The sequence below is a fragment of the Pongo pygmaeus genome, chromosome 7, assembly GCF_028885625.2.
Source record: "Pongo pygmaeus isolate AG05252 chromosome 7, NHGRI_mPonPyg2-v2.0_pri, whole genome shotgun sequence".
In the NCBI taxonomy this organism is placed as follows: Eukaryota; Metazoa; Chordata; class Mammalia; order Primates; family Hominidae; genus Pongo; species Pongo pygmaeus.
The window spans coordinates 23,950,606-23,964,198 of record NC_072380.2 but is presented as its reverse complement, the minus strand read 5'-3'; the positions used below and the strand labels follow the sequence as shown (position 1 = coordinate 23,964,198).

General features: G+C 43.4%; 1 protein-coding gene across 2 annotated transcripts; it reads left to right on the top strand.

Moving 5' to 3' along the window:
* The first annotated feature begins 260 nt into the window (after window positions 1–260).
* On the top strand, window positions 261–13,222 carry STC1 (stanniocalcin 1). 2 transcript variants are annotated; one of them, XM_054497381.2, is made up of 4 exons: window positions 261–711; window positions 2,708–2,850; window positions 3,602–3,813; window positions 10,099–13,222. In XM_054497381.2, the coding sequence occupies exons 1-4, from the start codon at window positions 594–596 to the stop codon at window positions 10,367–10,369; spliced, it is 744 nt and encodes a 247-aa protein (XP_054353356.1). In that variant the 5' UTR covers window positions 261–593; the 3' UTR covers window positions 10,370–13,222. The 2 variants fall into 2 exon arrangements, with proteins under 2 accessions (XP_054353356.1, XP_054353357.1); XM_054497382.2 differs by lacking the exon at window positions 10,099–13,222 and adding an exon at window positions 4,020–7,236 and having other exon boundaries at window positions 316–711.
* The last annotated feature ends 371 nt before the right edge of the window (window positions 13,223–13,593 follow it).

The following is a 13,593-nucleotide window of genomic DNA, read 5'->3' as shown; positions in this document are numbered from 1 at the left end:
CTAGATTTCAAAAAGCAACTTGGAGAGATTTCTATAGGATTTTTCTTTAGTTCAATCAATACAGTTATCCCTTACTTCCACGAAAATAGCTTTTTCACACATCTCTGCACACACAGTCACACACACATATAAAACATTGGCAGCAGGTACTTTTAATTTGCTGGAAAATATTTCTAAGAAGTCAAAAAGCTCCAGCTGAATTGCATGCCCTCTTATTGGCTCACCAGACCAGTTGAGGGACCTGATTGGTCCTTGATCCTGAGGACCGATAAGAACGGCTATAAAATCCCTGGGTGCAGCTCTTGGGCCCCCAGTTTGCAAAAGCCAGAGGTGCAAGAAGCAGCGACTGCAGCAGCAGCAGCGGCAGCAGCAGCAGCAGCGGCAGCAGCAGCAGCGGAGGCACTGGCGGCAGCAGCAGCAGGAGCAGCAGCAGCAGCAACAACAACAAAAAAAATTCCTCATCAAATCCTCACCTAAGCTTTCAGTGTATCCAGATCCACATCTTCACTCAAGCCGGGAGAGGGAAAGAGGAAAGGGGGGCAGGAAAAAAAAAAAAAAAAAAACCCAACAACTTAGCGGAAACTTCTCAGAGAATGCTCCAAAACTCAGCAGTGCTTCTGGTGCTGGTGATCAGTGCTTCTGCAACCCATGAGGCAGAGCAGAATGACTCTGTGAGCCCCAGGAAATCCCGAGTGGCGGCTCAAAACTCAGGTAAGCAGCAAACCCAAGAGCAGTTTCTCCCCCAAAGAGCTGTCCTCATTTGCCTCTCCCTTTTGCAACTGTGTCTGTGACGGCTGATCTTGATAATAAATGTGCTTCATGCCTGATGGCAATAAACTGCCAGTGTAATCCAATAGCCTTAGGCAGTGGAGCTCCTTTGTTTAATAAATTGCATGCAACTAAACGAAGAAGCTGGACGCTCTGCTGAGGGTATTTCATTGCATAAGCCTAGCCTGATTGCCTGAAATCTGGCACGTACCCTCTTGGAGGGGGAGGGGTGAGAGGGGAGGAAAGGCTTGAATGTTGGCATGCTTCAAAGCGCTCTCTATACTTTCCAGAAGCTGATCTAAGGTAAGACCTGGCTTGTTTGATGCTGTCCCTCTTCCTTTCCTCTTAAGACCCTACCTCTTCACTTCTTGACTTCTCTACCTCTTAAGAGAATACACAGAAAAGCTCCCTCTTCAGACTGATTTTCAGAACCATAGCCCTCAAGTCTGACAAATCCAGGGCGGATTCAGAGAAAACCCTATACATCCCACCCCCAACCCTGCTGCCTGTCTCCCTCCTGATTCTCTAGGGCTCCATTCAGTCGTCCCTGCAGCCCGTAGCCAGAGAGCCCCTGGAAAAAAAAATTGTGAAACGTAGCAGCTGTTTCTCCAAGGGTAAGGTCTCACTTTCGTCTTGACTCTTGGAGCAGTTAATTGTGCATTATCTTGGCTTCTGAAGGAAAAGAATCATTAGGAAGCCCGCATTGACACCTCTGCCTCTTGACTTCTCTGGCTCCACTTGTTCCCCTTCCAATACTGCCCTCTGTCCTCCAACTGTCAGCAAAGATCGGATCGCAGGTGTCAAAATGCTGCAGATGATGATCCCCTTGGAAGAGCACAGGTCCCTGCCGAGAGGAGGGCTTTTGCTTCACTTCCTTTTGTACTTAGTTGCTATAGAGATGCAGTGATTCACAATTCGAGCTTGCCTAAAACAATAGCAGCCCTAATGCATATTAAAACTGCTTAAAGCAAAGTTATAATTTAAACCCGTGGAAATATATAATTAGGGAAATGACTTGTAACATCCTAGAGGCTGCGGGTGGTGGGAGGGGGTGGGGAAGACTAACTGAACCATGCTTTTGATCTCAGAGGAGAATCCTATGGCATGAAGGCTGCAGATCATTCCTTGCCTAGCTGCCTGCCAGAACACCCCCCTTCTGTGGGAGAAAAAAATCACTTTTATGGGAGATCTTATCCAGAATGTAGAAAGCCTCATGCAAGTTTTTTGCGGTTTTCTTCCAGTATTGCACAGGGATGCCTTGGCCTGGTTATTCCACACCTGTGTTTCTTTTGTCTTTCTTTCTTTCTTTTCTTTTAAAAAGGCTTTTAATATGAAAGAGATTATGCATACCTCTAAGCACTGTCCTAGTGGAGGGTTGGGGTGAAACATGAACGGATCAGATTTCTTTTTGCCAATGTGACGGTAAGTTAAAAGCTGAAATCAGAAGGGTCTCCAAGTGGACTCCTGGCACAGTCTTCTCTGCCATTTAGACTAAAATCCCATGCTTTTTACTCGGGAGTGCATTTTTCCAAAGCTAGATGGATTCCCTGGCCCTTTTACCACTGTCTCCTGCCTTCCCATGCTTTCAAGTGCCAAGCAATGACCTTTGATTCTATGGAATGGCTTAAAGGCACTGTGCATTTCCAGACGAGCCTCACTTCTCCAGACACCAAAATTGTAGGTAATGGTGAAACAGGGAGCGTGTGTCTGAAACAGAGAACTCCCTCCCTGTCCATCATGTACTCCAGCAATCATAAGCAAAAGGAGCCTGTCTATCCTCTCTTTCTCATTCAAATGGGTCTATCAATTGCCCCTCATGACAGATTCCTAGGATAAGTTCTTCTGACCCCATGTCCTTGAAATTCACCTCTGCACCCACTTGATCCCACCCAGCCATCCTCACTGTTTGACCCAGAATGGATGGATTTGTCTCTTTCAGCTGAAGTGGTTCGCTGCCTCAACAGTGCTCTACAGGTCGGCTGCGGGGCTTTTGCATGCCTGGAAAACTCCACCTGTGACACAGATGGGATGTATGACATCTGCAAATCCTTCTTGTACAGCGCTGCTAAATTTGACACTCAGGTAATAAGACCTTGAGCCCTGCTCCCACTGGCTGCTTGTCTTTAACAGTGTGTTAGACCATTGTTCTTAGGAACCAGTCTTGTAGGGAACCAGCCCTGCTTCTCAGCTTCCCCACTCTAAATTCCCATCTCAGCATGTGTATGCACAAGTGTGCGCGCGCGCGCGCGCACACACACACACACACACACACACACACACACACACACACACACACACACACACAGAGGCACTCATCTGGCCAGGAAATAGGTTCTGTATAAGACACGCCCCACTCACTCTAATGCATGATTCTAAGGAGCTAGTAGAGGCTGTCTTATAAGGCCAGGGGTGATAAGCCAAAAATATTTTCCTCTGTGAGAGGACATAAAAATGTGCGTAGAGCAAGGAAGTTCTCTCTGCATGACCTAGCATACTAGCTTTTGATCTGAATTCTCAAAGTCTCAATCTCAAGAATATAAAGTCAGATTACGACTATTTTTAAGCTGCAGAATGGTTGATCACAGTTCATCTTTTTTTTTCTCTAATTTCATTTTGGTAGAGCTCAATTCTCAAGGGAATCCAGGGAGGTGGGGAGGGGGCATTTTTTTTTTTTTAAATCCTTAGCCGAGACATGCAATCTTCTCATTGCAAGGATATGCAGATGGCCATGATACGTTGCCCAGATGAGCCCCCTTAAATTCCTCCACGTGTATGCCCATCCTCTTTGTCAGGTCAAGCTAAATACTTCCCTCTTGTCCTTCCTCCATGGCAGGGAAAAGCATTCGTCAAAGAGAGCTTAAAGTGCATCGCCAACGGGGTCACCTCCAAGGTCTTCCTCGCCATTCGGAGGTGCTCCACTTTCCAAAGGATGATTGCTGAGGTGCAGGAAGAGTGCTACAGCAAGCTGAACGTGTGCAGCATTGCCAAGCGGAACCCCGAAGCCATCACTGAGGTCGTCCAGCTGCCCAATCACTTCTCCAACAGGTACAAACTGAGTCTACTTTTTCACAATCAGGGGACTGGGAGCAGGTGGCTGGCTGGCAGAACCAGACTGGGAGGGAGGGTTAAATTGCCACAGTCATGCTCTTATTTTAGCTTGCAGTCTTCCCAGCTTTTGCAGGAAAAAAATATGTTTGTGATTGGTTGTGACAGTTTAAGCAGCTTGGGCTTTTTTTTCCCTCCTGTTATAGGAAAAGTCTTTTCATGCAGCTCATAGAAAGCCAGCCTCATCTGCAGCATCCCTGGGTGCTTTCATTGACCATTTTTTGCTATAAGCCTGAAGGGAATGGTGAAGTTTCTGGAAACAAGCTTTTAAGACATCAGATTTGGCTGAAACCATGACCATGCAACAACACAATTGGCCACGATTAAAAAAAAAAAAAAAAAAAAAAAAGCCCTCTGGTTAAATGTCATAATGCAGATTTTAAGTCTCCATCTATTTCAAATCAGTCCCAAACACAATCAGAGATTTCACTGGATAGCCCAGAGCAAGCCATCTCACTTCCCTGGGGCTCAGATTTCCTTTGTAAAAAGCAAAATGGCTGGACTGGACCATTTTCAGGTTTCCTTCCAGGCCTTATGTTATCCCATTCCTCTAGCCCAAGATCTCATAGAATGAGTGTATTCTATGGCTGTCCAGATCCCATTCTCATCTTAGTATTCAAACACCACCCAAGGCAGGCCACTGAGCTAGTACAGTAACATCTGGGCATTGTACTTTTCAGTGTTTTTACCAGCCAGGAGTGAATTCCTGTTACATGAGACAGCTGGCATCCTCAGTTCATGTGTGTGGCCTGGAAAGGTTCCCAGCAAGAACTGAGAGATGCCAATGGGGTTGGCGTGGAGGTCTGGCAGGGGCAGTGCAGGCCGGTCAAGTTTAGCCCCCTGTGATATCCCTCAGCCTAAAAACTTGACTCCCAGCCTTGAATTTCTATGATTCTTTGACTCTCCACTCAAATCTGCACATATCCACAATGATCAGTCCTTTGCATGTTACTCTGACCACCTGAGAGTTATCACAGGCTTATCTGATTAATTTCCTAGCCAGGTGCCACCACCCTTCTTAAGATAGTGGCAACAGCCAAGTCCCTCTGGGGCTTACGAGTGATTTAGTCATGTACATACATGCAACAAAAAAGTAGTTCCTCCTTAGGGAAAGGCTAAGGTGCCTAACACAAACGTTTTGTAAAATTTCTTTTTCACCCTTAACTACAGGTGACTGCCCTTCAGAACCACAAGTCAATTTGTAAAAATCACTTCTCTAGTCCTTGGAAGTGACTTTATCATGGGGTTCTAAATGGTTTCCTCAGAACAGAAAAATCCGACCATTTCTCTCAAGTGGGCTGTCTCTGTATAACTCTTGGTTTTAAATTTCCCCTAGGAAGATTCTTATTGCACAGAGGAAACAGGGGCAGGGGGTGGGGAGGGGAGATCTGATTAATTATTGGAGACTTCCTTCACCGTTAGGAAAAGAAATGAAGAATTCTTAGCCAGACAGGGGCTAAGGACAAAGTATGTGTTTGTGTGGTAGTTAGGGGTTGGGGGAGAGGTACATTAGTAAAGCCACTATTACAATTTAGATCCTTAAGGATTCTGTGACAAATCATGATCTATAATATGGCATATTTCCAATTTTGAGGCGATACTAATCTCCCTATTTCATCTGAAGTAGCGTCTTCCATTAGAAAGGCAGAGAGGTCTTTAGGCAGAACTATATAGCTACTCGACTAGAGGTCCCAACTTATCTAAGAAGAGACTAGTAAATTTTTAACCAGGCCATTATTTCTTCTAATCAGTGCCTTATTTTCAACACCTTTAGAAAATGGTCACAAAGAAAGTTTTCTTATCTCCCTCTTTCATCTTAGGGACTCATTAGGAAAGGTCAATTGGAGAAAAAAAAATGTGGCCAGCCCTTGAAAACCAGAATCTTCCATGCAACCTTTCTCCAAAAATTTCACTTTAACAGGCTACATGATTCCTGCTCAGGATTGTAGAAATGTCCGGTTCCATGCTGGGCTTGCTTTGCTCCATTGAAGCTGCTCACCTTCCTGAGACATCCTGCTTTCCCAGCCTCTATCCCACCATAGACACATGCTAAGTCAGTGCCAATTGGCACAGAATTGCAAGAGGAAGTAGTTACAGGTTCATTCCACCTTCCTGTGACTTATCTAGCATGAGATTTGGGGCTGGGAGAATCCAAAAGCCTGTGACTGGACCAGGAGCCAGAACAAGGGGATTTTCCATGACAGAAATGCACCTAAAGGGTAAAGAGGTAGCTGGAGTTTCCACCTGCCTGAATTTGCAGACTATGCTTTCAACCCTGTGGGAAGCAGGTAAAATTGATCAGGCCAGCAGGGTGGTGTGAGGCTTGGGAACCACTTAGACCAACCCAGATCCAGAGTGGGAAAACTGACAAAGCTTCCAACTCTCTAGGGCATGGATAGGGAACAGGAAACAGAAGAATAATATTGATCAAGGGAAACAAAGGACTATTTATAAACCCTCACACAGAACGTTCCTAGGCAGTATGTGTGTATTTGGGTAAGCATGGCTGAAACAGTAGCTATGGAGAATATCTGATCTTATTCTTTATCAAAAAAAAAAGGTCAGGGATGGAATTTTCAAAGTGAGAAAAAAGAAACATAATTAAAAAGGTCCTTTCGGGCTGGGTGATCAGAACACTTAGTCCACCAAGTCTTTCCAACACATCTCCTCCATCCTCCATAAAGATAAAGAAAGGAAACTTCTTCTTCTTCTTCTTCTTTTTTTTTTTTTTTTTTTTGAGACAGAGTCTCACTCTGTTGCCCAGGCTGGAGTACAGTGATGAGATCTCAGTTCACTGCAACCTCCATCTCCTGGGTTCAAGCAATTCTCCCGCCTCAGCCTCCTGAGTAGCTGGGATTACAAGCACTCACCACCATGCCCAGCTAATTTTTGTACTTTTAGTAGAGACAGGGTTTCATCATGTTGGCCGGGCTGGTCTTGAACTCCTGACCTCAGGTGATCCACCCACCTTGGCCTCCCAAAGTGCTGGGACTACAGGCATAAGCCACCATGCCCAGCCAAGAAAGGAATCTTCTTAAGCAGTCCTAACTACCACTGCAAAGGAGGGGATATAAGCAGAGCTGCTCTATTTTTTGTAAAATTGAGAAGAAAAATGTGTATTGAATCCCTAGAAACATAGAATGTCATAGTTGGAGATGACTGCTGAGGTTAACTAGACTAACTGCCTCATTTTACTGATTAAAGAAGAAAGGCTCAGAGAGTGGAGTGACCTGCTGAAGGTCACACAGCTTGTGAATAACCAAGTTGGGCTTAGAACTCATGTGGCCTTGAGCCAAGCTATTTGATTTCTACTTCAAAAATGGCAGCCAGCAAAATCTGCAGGAAATAGCCACAACCCAAAAATAGAATACCAAGCACAATTGAATATATGTGCACCGTGGTAGTCCACAATTAAATTTGTGTACTTTCTCTCCCAAAAGGATGGACACATCCTACCAATAGCTATAGGAACTATAAGACCATAGCACAAGAAGGTGCTCACTAAATAGGTGACGATTGCTAAGTCAACTTTTGCTGGAGACACAACCTCTTAAAAAATCCATCTCACTTAGTGACACAGGAAAGGACTATGTCATTGGCAAGCATGATCCCAGAAGTAAATGGCTATTCCAGCCCTTACTGGACAGGCACTGGTTAACCTATTGCTCATACTGAGAAACTGGTAACATCAAAGAATCCTGACAAATTTTCCAGCCTTTGAAGAACTACTAATGGAGACATGGATTTTGTTTTATATTCTAAAGAGCTTTCTCAGCCTGCCCTTGCTGAGTTAACAAAAGCCCCATGAGGGAAATAGGGTAGATTCCAGTGGGGGTGGGTGGTTCTCACTAAGAGCCCTCAGGCTGGCAAGGGTCATTGTCAAGAAACACCAAGGTCGGGTATCATATCTGAGCCAGCAGACAAAGCAACAGTAAAGGTAGAAAGGTAGAAACCCTCCAAAAAAGAGCAGGCACTCTGACAAAGTGGGGCCTGAAGGAAATGTATGGCCCTGAAGCTGCAAAGCTGGCTACAGAAGCTTAATTCCCTTAAGAGTACTAGACTTCTTTGTCCAGACAAGAGCTTTCAAGTCCTTCTAAGAAAGAACTTGCATTTCTTTTTATCCCTTTCTAGGGAAAGATTGTATTTTCCAGCCTATTTGGGGACTCATCTGGCATGAACAGCTCTTTCTAGAAATGGAAGGGTTAACTTCTAAGTTATAAAGTCCTTATTGGAGGGATGGGAGATCAGAAACCACCCACCAGGATCTAATCACCCTCTGAAATAGACACAGCCATCCAAGGACCCAGGTCCTAGCAGGGCCCAAGAGCCAGGAGATTCCTGGAGATCTATGTGGGTGTGTAGATGTCAGAAGCTGCTGGTGCAAAGTTGTTTATTCTATGTTTTTCCAAAACTGATTTTCTCCCCATTTCCCCATCCAAAGGAGATCTCCTTTGACTCATGTGCTTTGTAATTCCAAAGAGTTGGAAAATGTTTCTCTGTGCCAGAGAGTCCCAATTTTGACCACAGCTGGATATAATTCTCCCTGGAGGGAAAAGTTTCACCAGGCCTGTGTCAGCAACCAAGACACTGCACTTGCCTCTCAGTCCCCAGCTTCCTTCTGCTGGGCCACAGAAGGGTGACCATATCACCTCATTACCCACATTCCATGCTATTTACCATACATCTTTGAAATAACCTCTCTGGGGGATTAAGTTATTCTAGAAAGATGTTTGATACTGTGTACTGTTTGGTGAGTTAAAAATAAACAGGTTTCTTTTCACGGAAGATCTGGTGGCCCCAGAGATCCTTGGGCTCCTCTGAGAAAAGGTTCTCTCCATGTAAATACTGCAGGTCACTGTCACCGAGTCTCTTATTAGCAAACACAGAGCTAATGGGTTTTGACAACTCAACTGCGACTGCAAAATGGACCAAATGCATCCCAGTCTAAATTGGAAAATACCTGAACTGTCTTCCCAAATAACAGGACAAGTCATTGATATGCCCTAAATATTAGACAGTTTAATCCTTTCTGAGCCACAAAGCTTAGCTACATTGCTTGGGGGTATTTAAAGAATTCGCTCCAAAGATGAAGGTAACTGATACCAAACACAAGAGGTTTTGGTAAAATTTACTAAAACTACAGATAAGTTTTCTTCTGGGAATCACTACTTATTGGAGAGAATTATATTCTTAAAACTCCATTTCCTTAGTGGCTGCAAAATAAATCAACAAATGTGCAGTGAACAGACAATGTAGCACGATGGCACTGGGCCATAAGGAATACAAAGAAGGACACAAATCCTGCCTTCAGTAAGCTTACAGTCTAGTCAGCAAAAGAAAGCCATCACAAAACCATCAAATGCTGGCCTGTGTGATGGTAAACAAAGATCTATAAATATCCAAAAAGGGAAGAGGTTAGCAAACCCTGGTATAGTAGGAAAAGGATTCATGAATTATAGTAGCATGAACCCTTAAAAACCACCAATATTTCCATTTAAATAGCCTTCTTGCCTAGGATTTGGCCTTCTGACTACAATATACCTTTGAAGGATGGCTGAAGATGGAGTCAGTCAATATCTTTTATCAGGGCTGTCCAAGTATGTGATAAGGGCATTAGATTTTGTAGGAAAATGCACGGCACACAGAAGAGGGGGCCTTAGACAGAAGTTTGATCAGAAGATGTACACATCTGCACACACACACACACACCTGTGCCCACACATCACCAAAAAAAAAGGAAAATTACAAAAAAGCATCAAAATAATTACACATGCATGTACAATGGCTACTAATCTCAGTGTTGAGCACTGGACTCACTTCATTCTAATTTGCTTCAGCTCATCCACCTTAGTTTCTTCTCTATAAAATGAGAGTTGAACTAGTCACCAAATGGTCTCTGTGGTCCCAGCTAGCTCTGTAATTCTGTCTCTAAAAATGTCGGCCACCACAGTCAGCCTGCTCTTCAAAGTGTGATCTAAATCTCCTCAACTCTAAACATGAATATCTGTCTTGCACTGTGTGGTAAACCCTAGGAGCAGATGCATTGAAACTAGGGAGACATGGCACAAGGGTTAGAGAGCAAAAGCCACCTTCAGCTGATGAACCATTGATGTTTGCATGGTCGGGCCATTAGGGACTCGTGTTGGCTAGAGCCCAGGTGAAAGCCTGGGTCTCACCTGGCTCTCACTGGATGACCACCATATGCACTCTCTTTCTTGATTGCAGATACTATAACAGACTTGTCCGAAGCCTGCTGGAATGTGATGAAGACACAGTCAGCACAATCAGAGACAGCCTGATGGAGAAAATTGGGCCTAACATGGCCAGCCTCTTCCACATCCTGCAGACAGACCACTGTGCCCAAACACACCCACGAGCTGACTTCAACAGGAGACGCACCAATGAGCCGCAGAAGCTGAAAGTCCTCCTCAGGAACCTCCGAGGTGAGGAGGACTCTCCCTCCCACATCAAACGCACATCCCATGAGAGTGCATAACCAGGGAGAGGTTATTCACAACCTCACCAAACTAGTATCATTTTAGGGGTGTTGACACACCAATTTTGAGTGTACTGTGCCTGGTTTGATTTTTTTAAAGTAGTTCCTATTTTCTATCCCCCTTAAAGAAAATTGCATGAAACTAGGCTTCTGTAATCAATATCCCAACATTCTGCAATGGCAGCATTCCCACCAACGAAATCCATGTGATCATTCTGCCTCTCCTCAGGAGAAAGTACCCTCTTTTACCAACTTCCTCTGCCATGTTTTTTCCCCTGCTCCCCTGAGACCACCCCCAAACACAAAACATTCATGTAACTCTCCAGCCATTGTAATTTGAAGATGTGGATCCCTTTAGAACGGTTGCCCCAGTAGAGTTAGCTGATAAGGAAACTTTATTTAAATGCATGTCTTAAATGCTCATAAAGATGTTAAATGGAATTCGTGTTATGAATCTGTGCTGGCCATGGACGAATATGAATGTCACATTTGAATTCTTGATCTCTAATGAGCTAGTGTCTTATGGTCTTGATCCTCCAATGTCTAATTTTCTTTCCGACACATTTACCAAATTGCTTGAGCCTGGCTGTCCAACCAGACTTTGAGCCTGCATCTTCTTGCATCTAATGAAAAACAAAAAGCTAACATCTTTATGTACTGTAACTGCTCAGAGCTTTAAAAGTATCTTTAACAATTGTCTTAAAACCAGAGAATCTTAAGGTCTAACTGTGGAATATAAATAGCTGAAAACTAATGTACTGTACATAAATTCCAGAGGACTCTGCTTAAACAAAGCAGTATATAATAACTTTATTGCATATAGATTTAGTTTTGTAACTTAGCTTTATTTTTCTTTTCCTGGGAATGGATAACTATCTCACTTCCAGATATCCACATAAATGCTCCTTGTGGCCTTTTTTATAACTAAGGGGGTAGAAGTAGTTTTAATTCAACATCAAAACTTAAGATGGGCCTGTATGAGACAGGAAAAACCAACAGGTTTATCTGAAGGACCCCAGGTAAGATGTTAATCTCCCAGCCCACCTCAACCCAGAGGCTACTCTTGACTTAGACCTATACTGAAAGATCTCTGTCACATCCAACTGGAAATTCCAGGAACCAAAAAGAGCATCCTTATGGGCTTGGACCACTTACAGTGTGATAAGGCCTACTATACATTAGGAAGTGGCAGTTCTTTACTAGTCCCCTTTCATCGGTGCCTGGTACTCTGGCAAATGATGATGGGGTGGGAGACTTTCCATTAAATCAATCAGGAATGAGTCAATCAGCCTTTAGGTCTTTAGTCCAGGGGACTTGGGGCTGAGAGAGTATAAATAACCCTGGGCTGTCCAGCCTTAATAGACTTCTCTTACATTTTCGTCCTGTAGCACGCTGCCTGCCAAAGTAGTTCTGGCAGCTGGACCATCTCTGTAGGATCGTAAAAAAATAGAAAAAAAGAAAAAAAAAAAAAGAAAGAAAGAAAGAGGGAAAAAGAGCTGGTGGTTTGATAATTTCTGCCATGATGTTTACAAGATGGCGACCACCAAAGTCAAATGACTAACCTATCTACGAACAACAGTAGTTTCTCAGGGTCACTGTCCTTGAACCCAACAGTCCCTTATGAGCGTCACTGCCCACCAAAGGTCAATGTTAAGAGAGGAAGAGAGGGAGGAGGGGTAGGACTGCAGGGGCCACTCCAAACTCGCTTAGGTAGAAACTATTGGTGCTTGACTCTCACTAGGCTAAACTCAAGATTTGACCAAATCGAGTGATAGGGATCCTGGTGGGAGGAGAGAGGGTACATGTCCAGAAAAATGAAAAGCAATACAACTTTACCATAAAGCCTTTAAAACCAGTAACGTGCTGCTCAAGGACCAAGAGCAATTGCAGCAGACCCAGCAGCAGCAGCAGCAGCACAAACATTGCTGCCTTTGTCCCCACACAGCCTCTAAGCGTGCTGACATCAGATTGTTAAGGGCATTTTTATACTCAGAACTGTCCCATCCCCAGGTCCCCAAACTTATGGACACTGCCTTAGCCTCTTGGAAATCAGGTAGACCATATTCTAAGTTAGACTCTTCCCCTCCCTCCCACACTTCCCACCCCAGGCAAGGCTGACTTCTCTGAATTAGAAAAGCTATTAAAGTTTGTGTGTTGTGTCCATTTTGCAAACCCAACTAAGCCAGGACCCCAATACGACAAGTAGTTCATGAGTATTCCTAGCAAATTTCTCTCTTTCTTCAGTTCAGTAGATTTCCTTTTTTCTTTTCTTTTCTTTTTTTTTTTTTTTTTTGGCTGTAACCTCTTCAAACCGTGGTACCCCCCTTTTCTCCCCACAATGATATCTATATATGTATCTACAATACATATATCTACACATACAGAAAGAAGCAGTTCTCACAGTGTTGCTAGTTTTTTGCTTCTCTTTCCCCCACCCTACTCCCTCCGATTCCCCCTTAAACTTCCAAAGCTTCGTCTTGTGTTTGCTGCAGAGTGATTCGGGGGCTGACCTAGACCAGTTTGCATGATTCTTCTCTTGTGATTTGGTTGCACTTTAGACATTTTTGTGCCATTATATTTGCATTATGTATTTATAATTTAAATGATATTTAGGTTTTTGGCTGAGTACTGGAATAAACAGTGAGCATATCTGGTATATGTCATTATTTATTGTTAAATTACATTTTTAAGCTCCATGTGCATATAAAGGTTATGAAACATATCATGGTAATGACAGATGCAAGTTATTTTATTTGCTTATTTTTATAATTAAAGATGCCATAGCATAATATGAAGCCTTTGGTGAATTCCTTCTAAGATAAAAATAATAATAAAGTGTTACGTTTTATTGGTTCCCCCCATGTCTTTCATTGTTATTCTTGAAAAACTTATTGAATGAGAATTTCTGAACATGAACCACAGACTGATTAGTTTCTTTAAAGTCACTAATTGTCAATATGTAAATTTGACCTATTGTTTAAATCAACATTTTCTAAGTTTTTTAAAAAACATTGAGTGGCTCCCATTATTCTCACTGATGATATCCCAAACTCTGTACAAAGCTGGAAGAAGCTTTAAGGTCTACAGGCTGCTCAACTGTAAGACCCAACTTTCTTTCTGTTCAGTGACCTCTACGCTCCTGCCACATAGGCAGCTCTGGGAATGATTGGGCTCTGTCCCTTCCAGGTCTTTTATTTATGCTATTGTCTCTTTTTGGAAGATTT

Bases quoted from the DNA above. Each gene is read 5' to 3' on its own strand.
- STC1 (XM_054497381.2), top strand. From the start codon at position 594: ATGCTCCAAAACTCAGCAGTGCTTCTGGTGCTGGTGATCAGTGCTTCT. The intron at 2,851-3,601 runs GTAATAAGACCT...CCTCCATGGCAG, and splicing joins CTGCTAAATTTGACACTCAG to GGAAAAGCATTCGTCAAAGA. The intron at 3,814-10,098 runs GTACAAACTGAG...TCTTGATTGCAG, and splicing joins CCCAATCACTTCTCCAACAG to ATACTATAACAGACTTGTCC.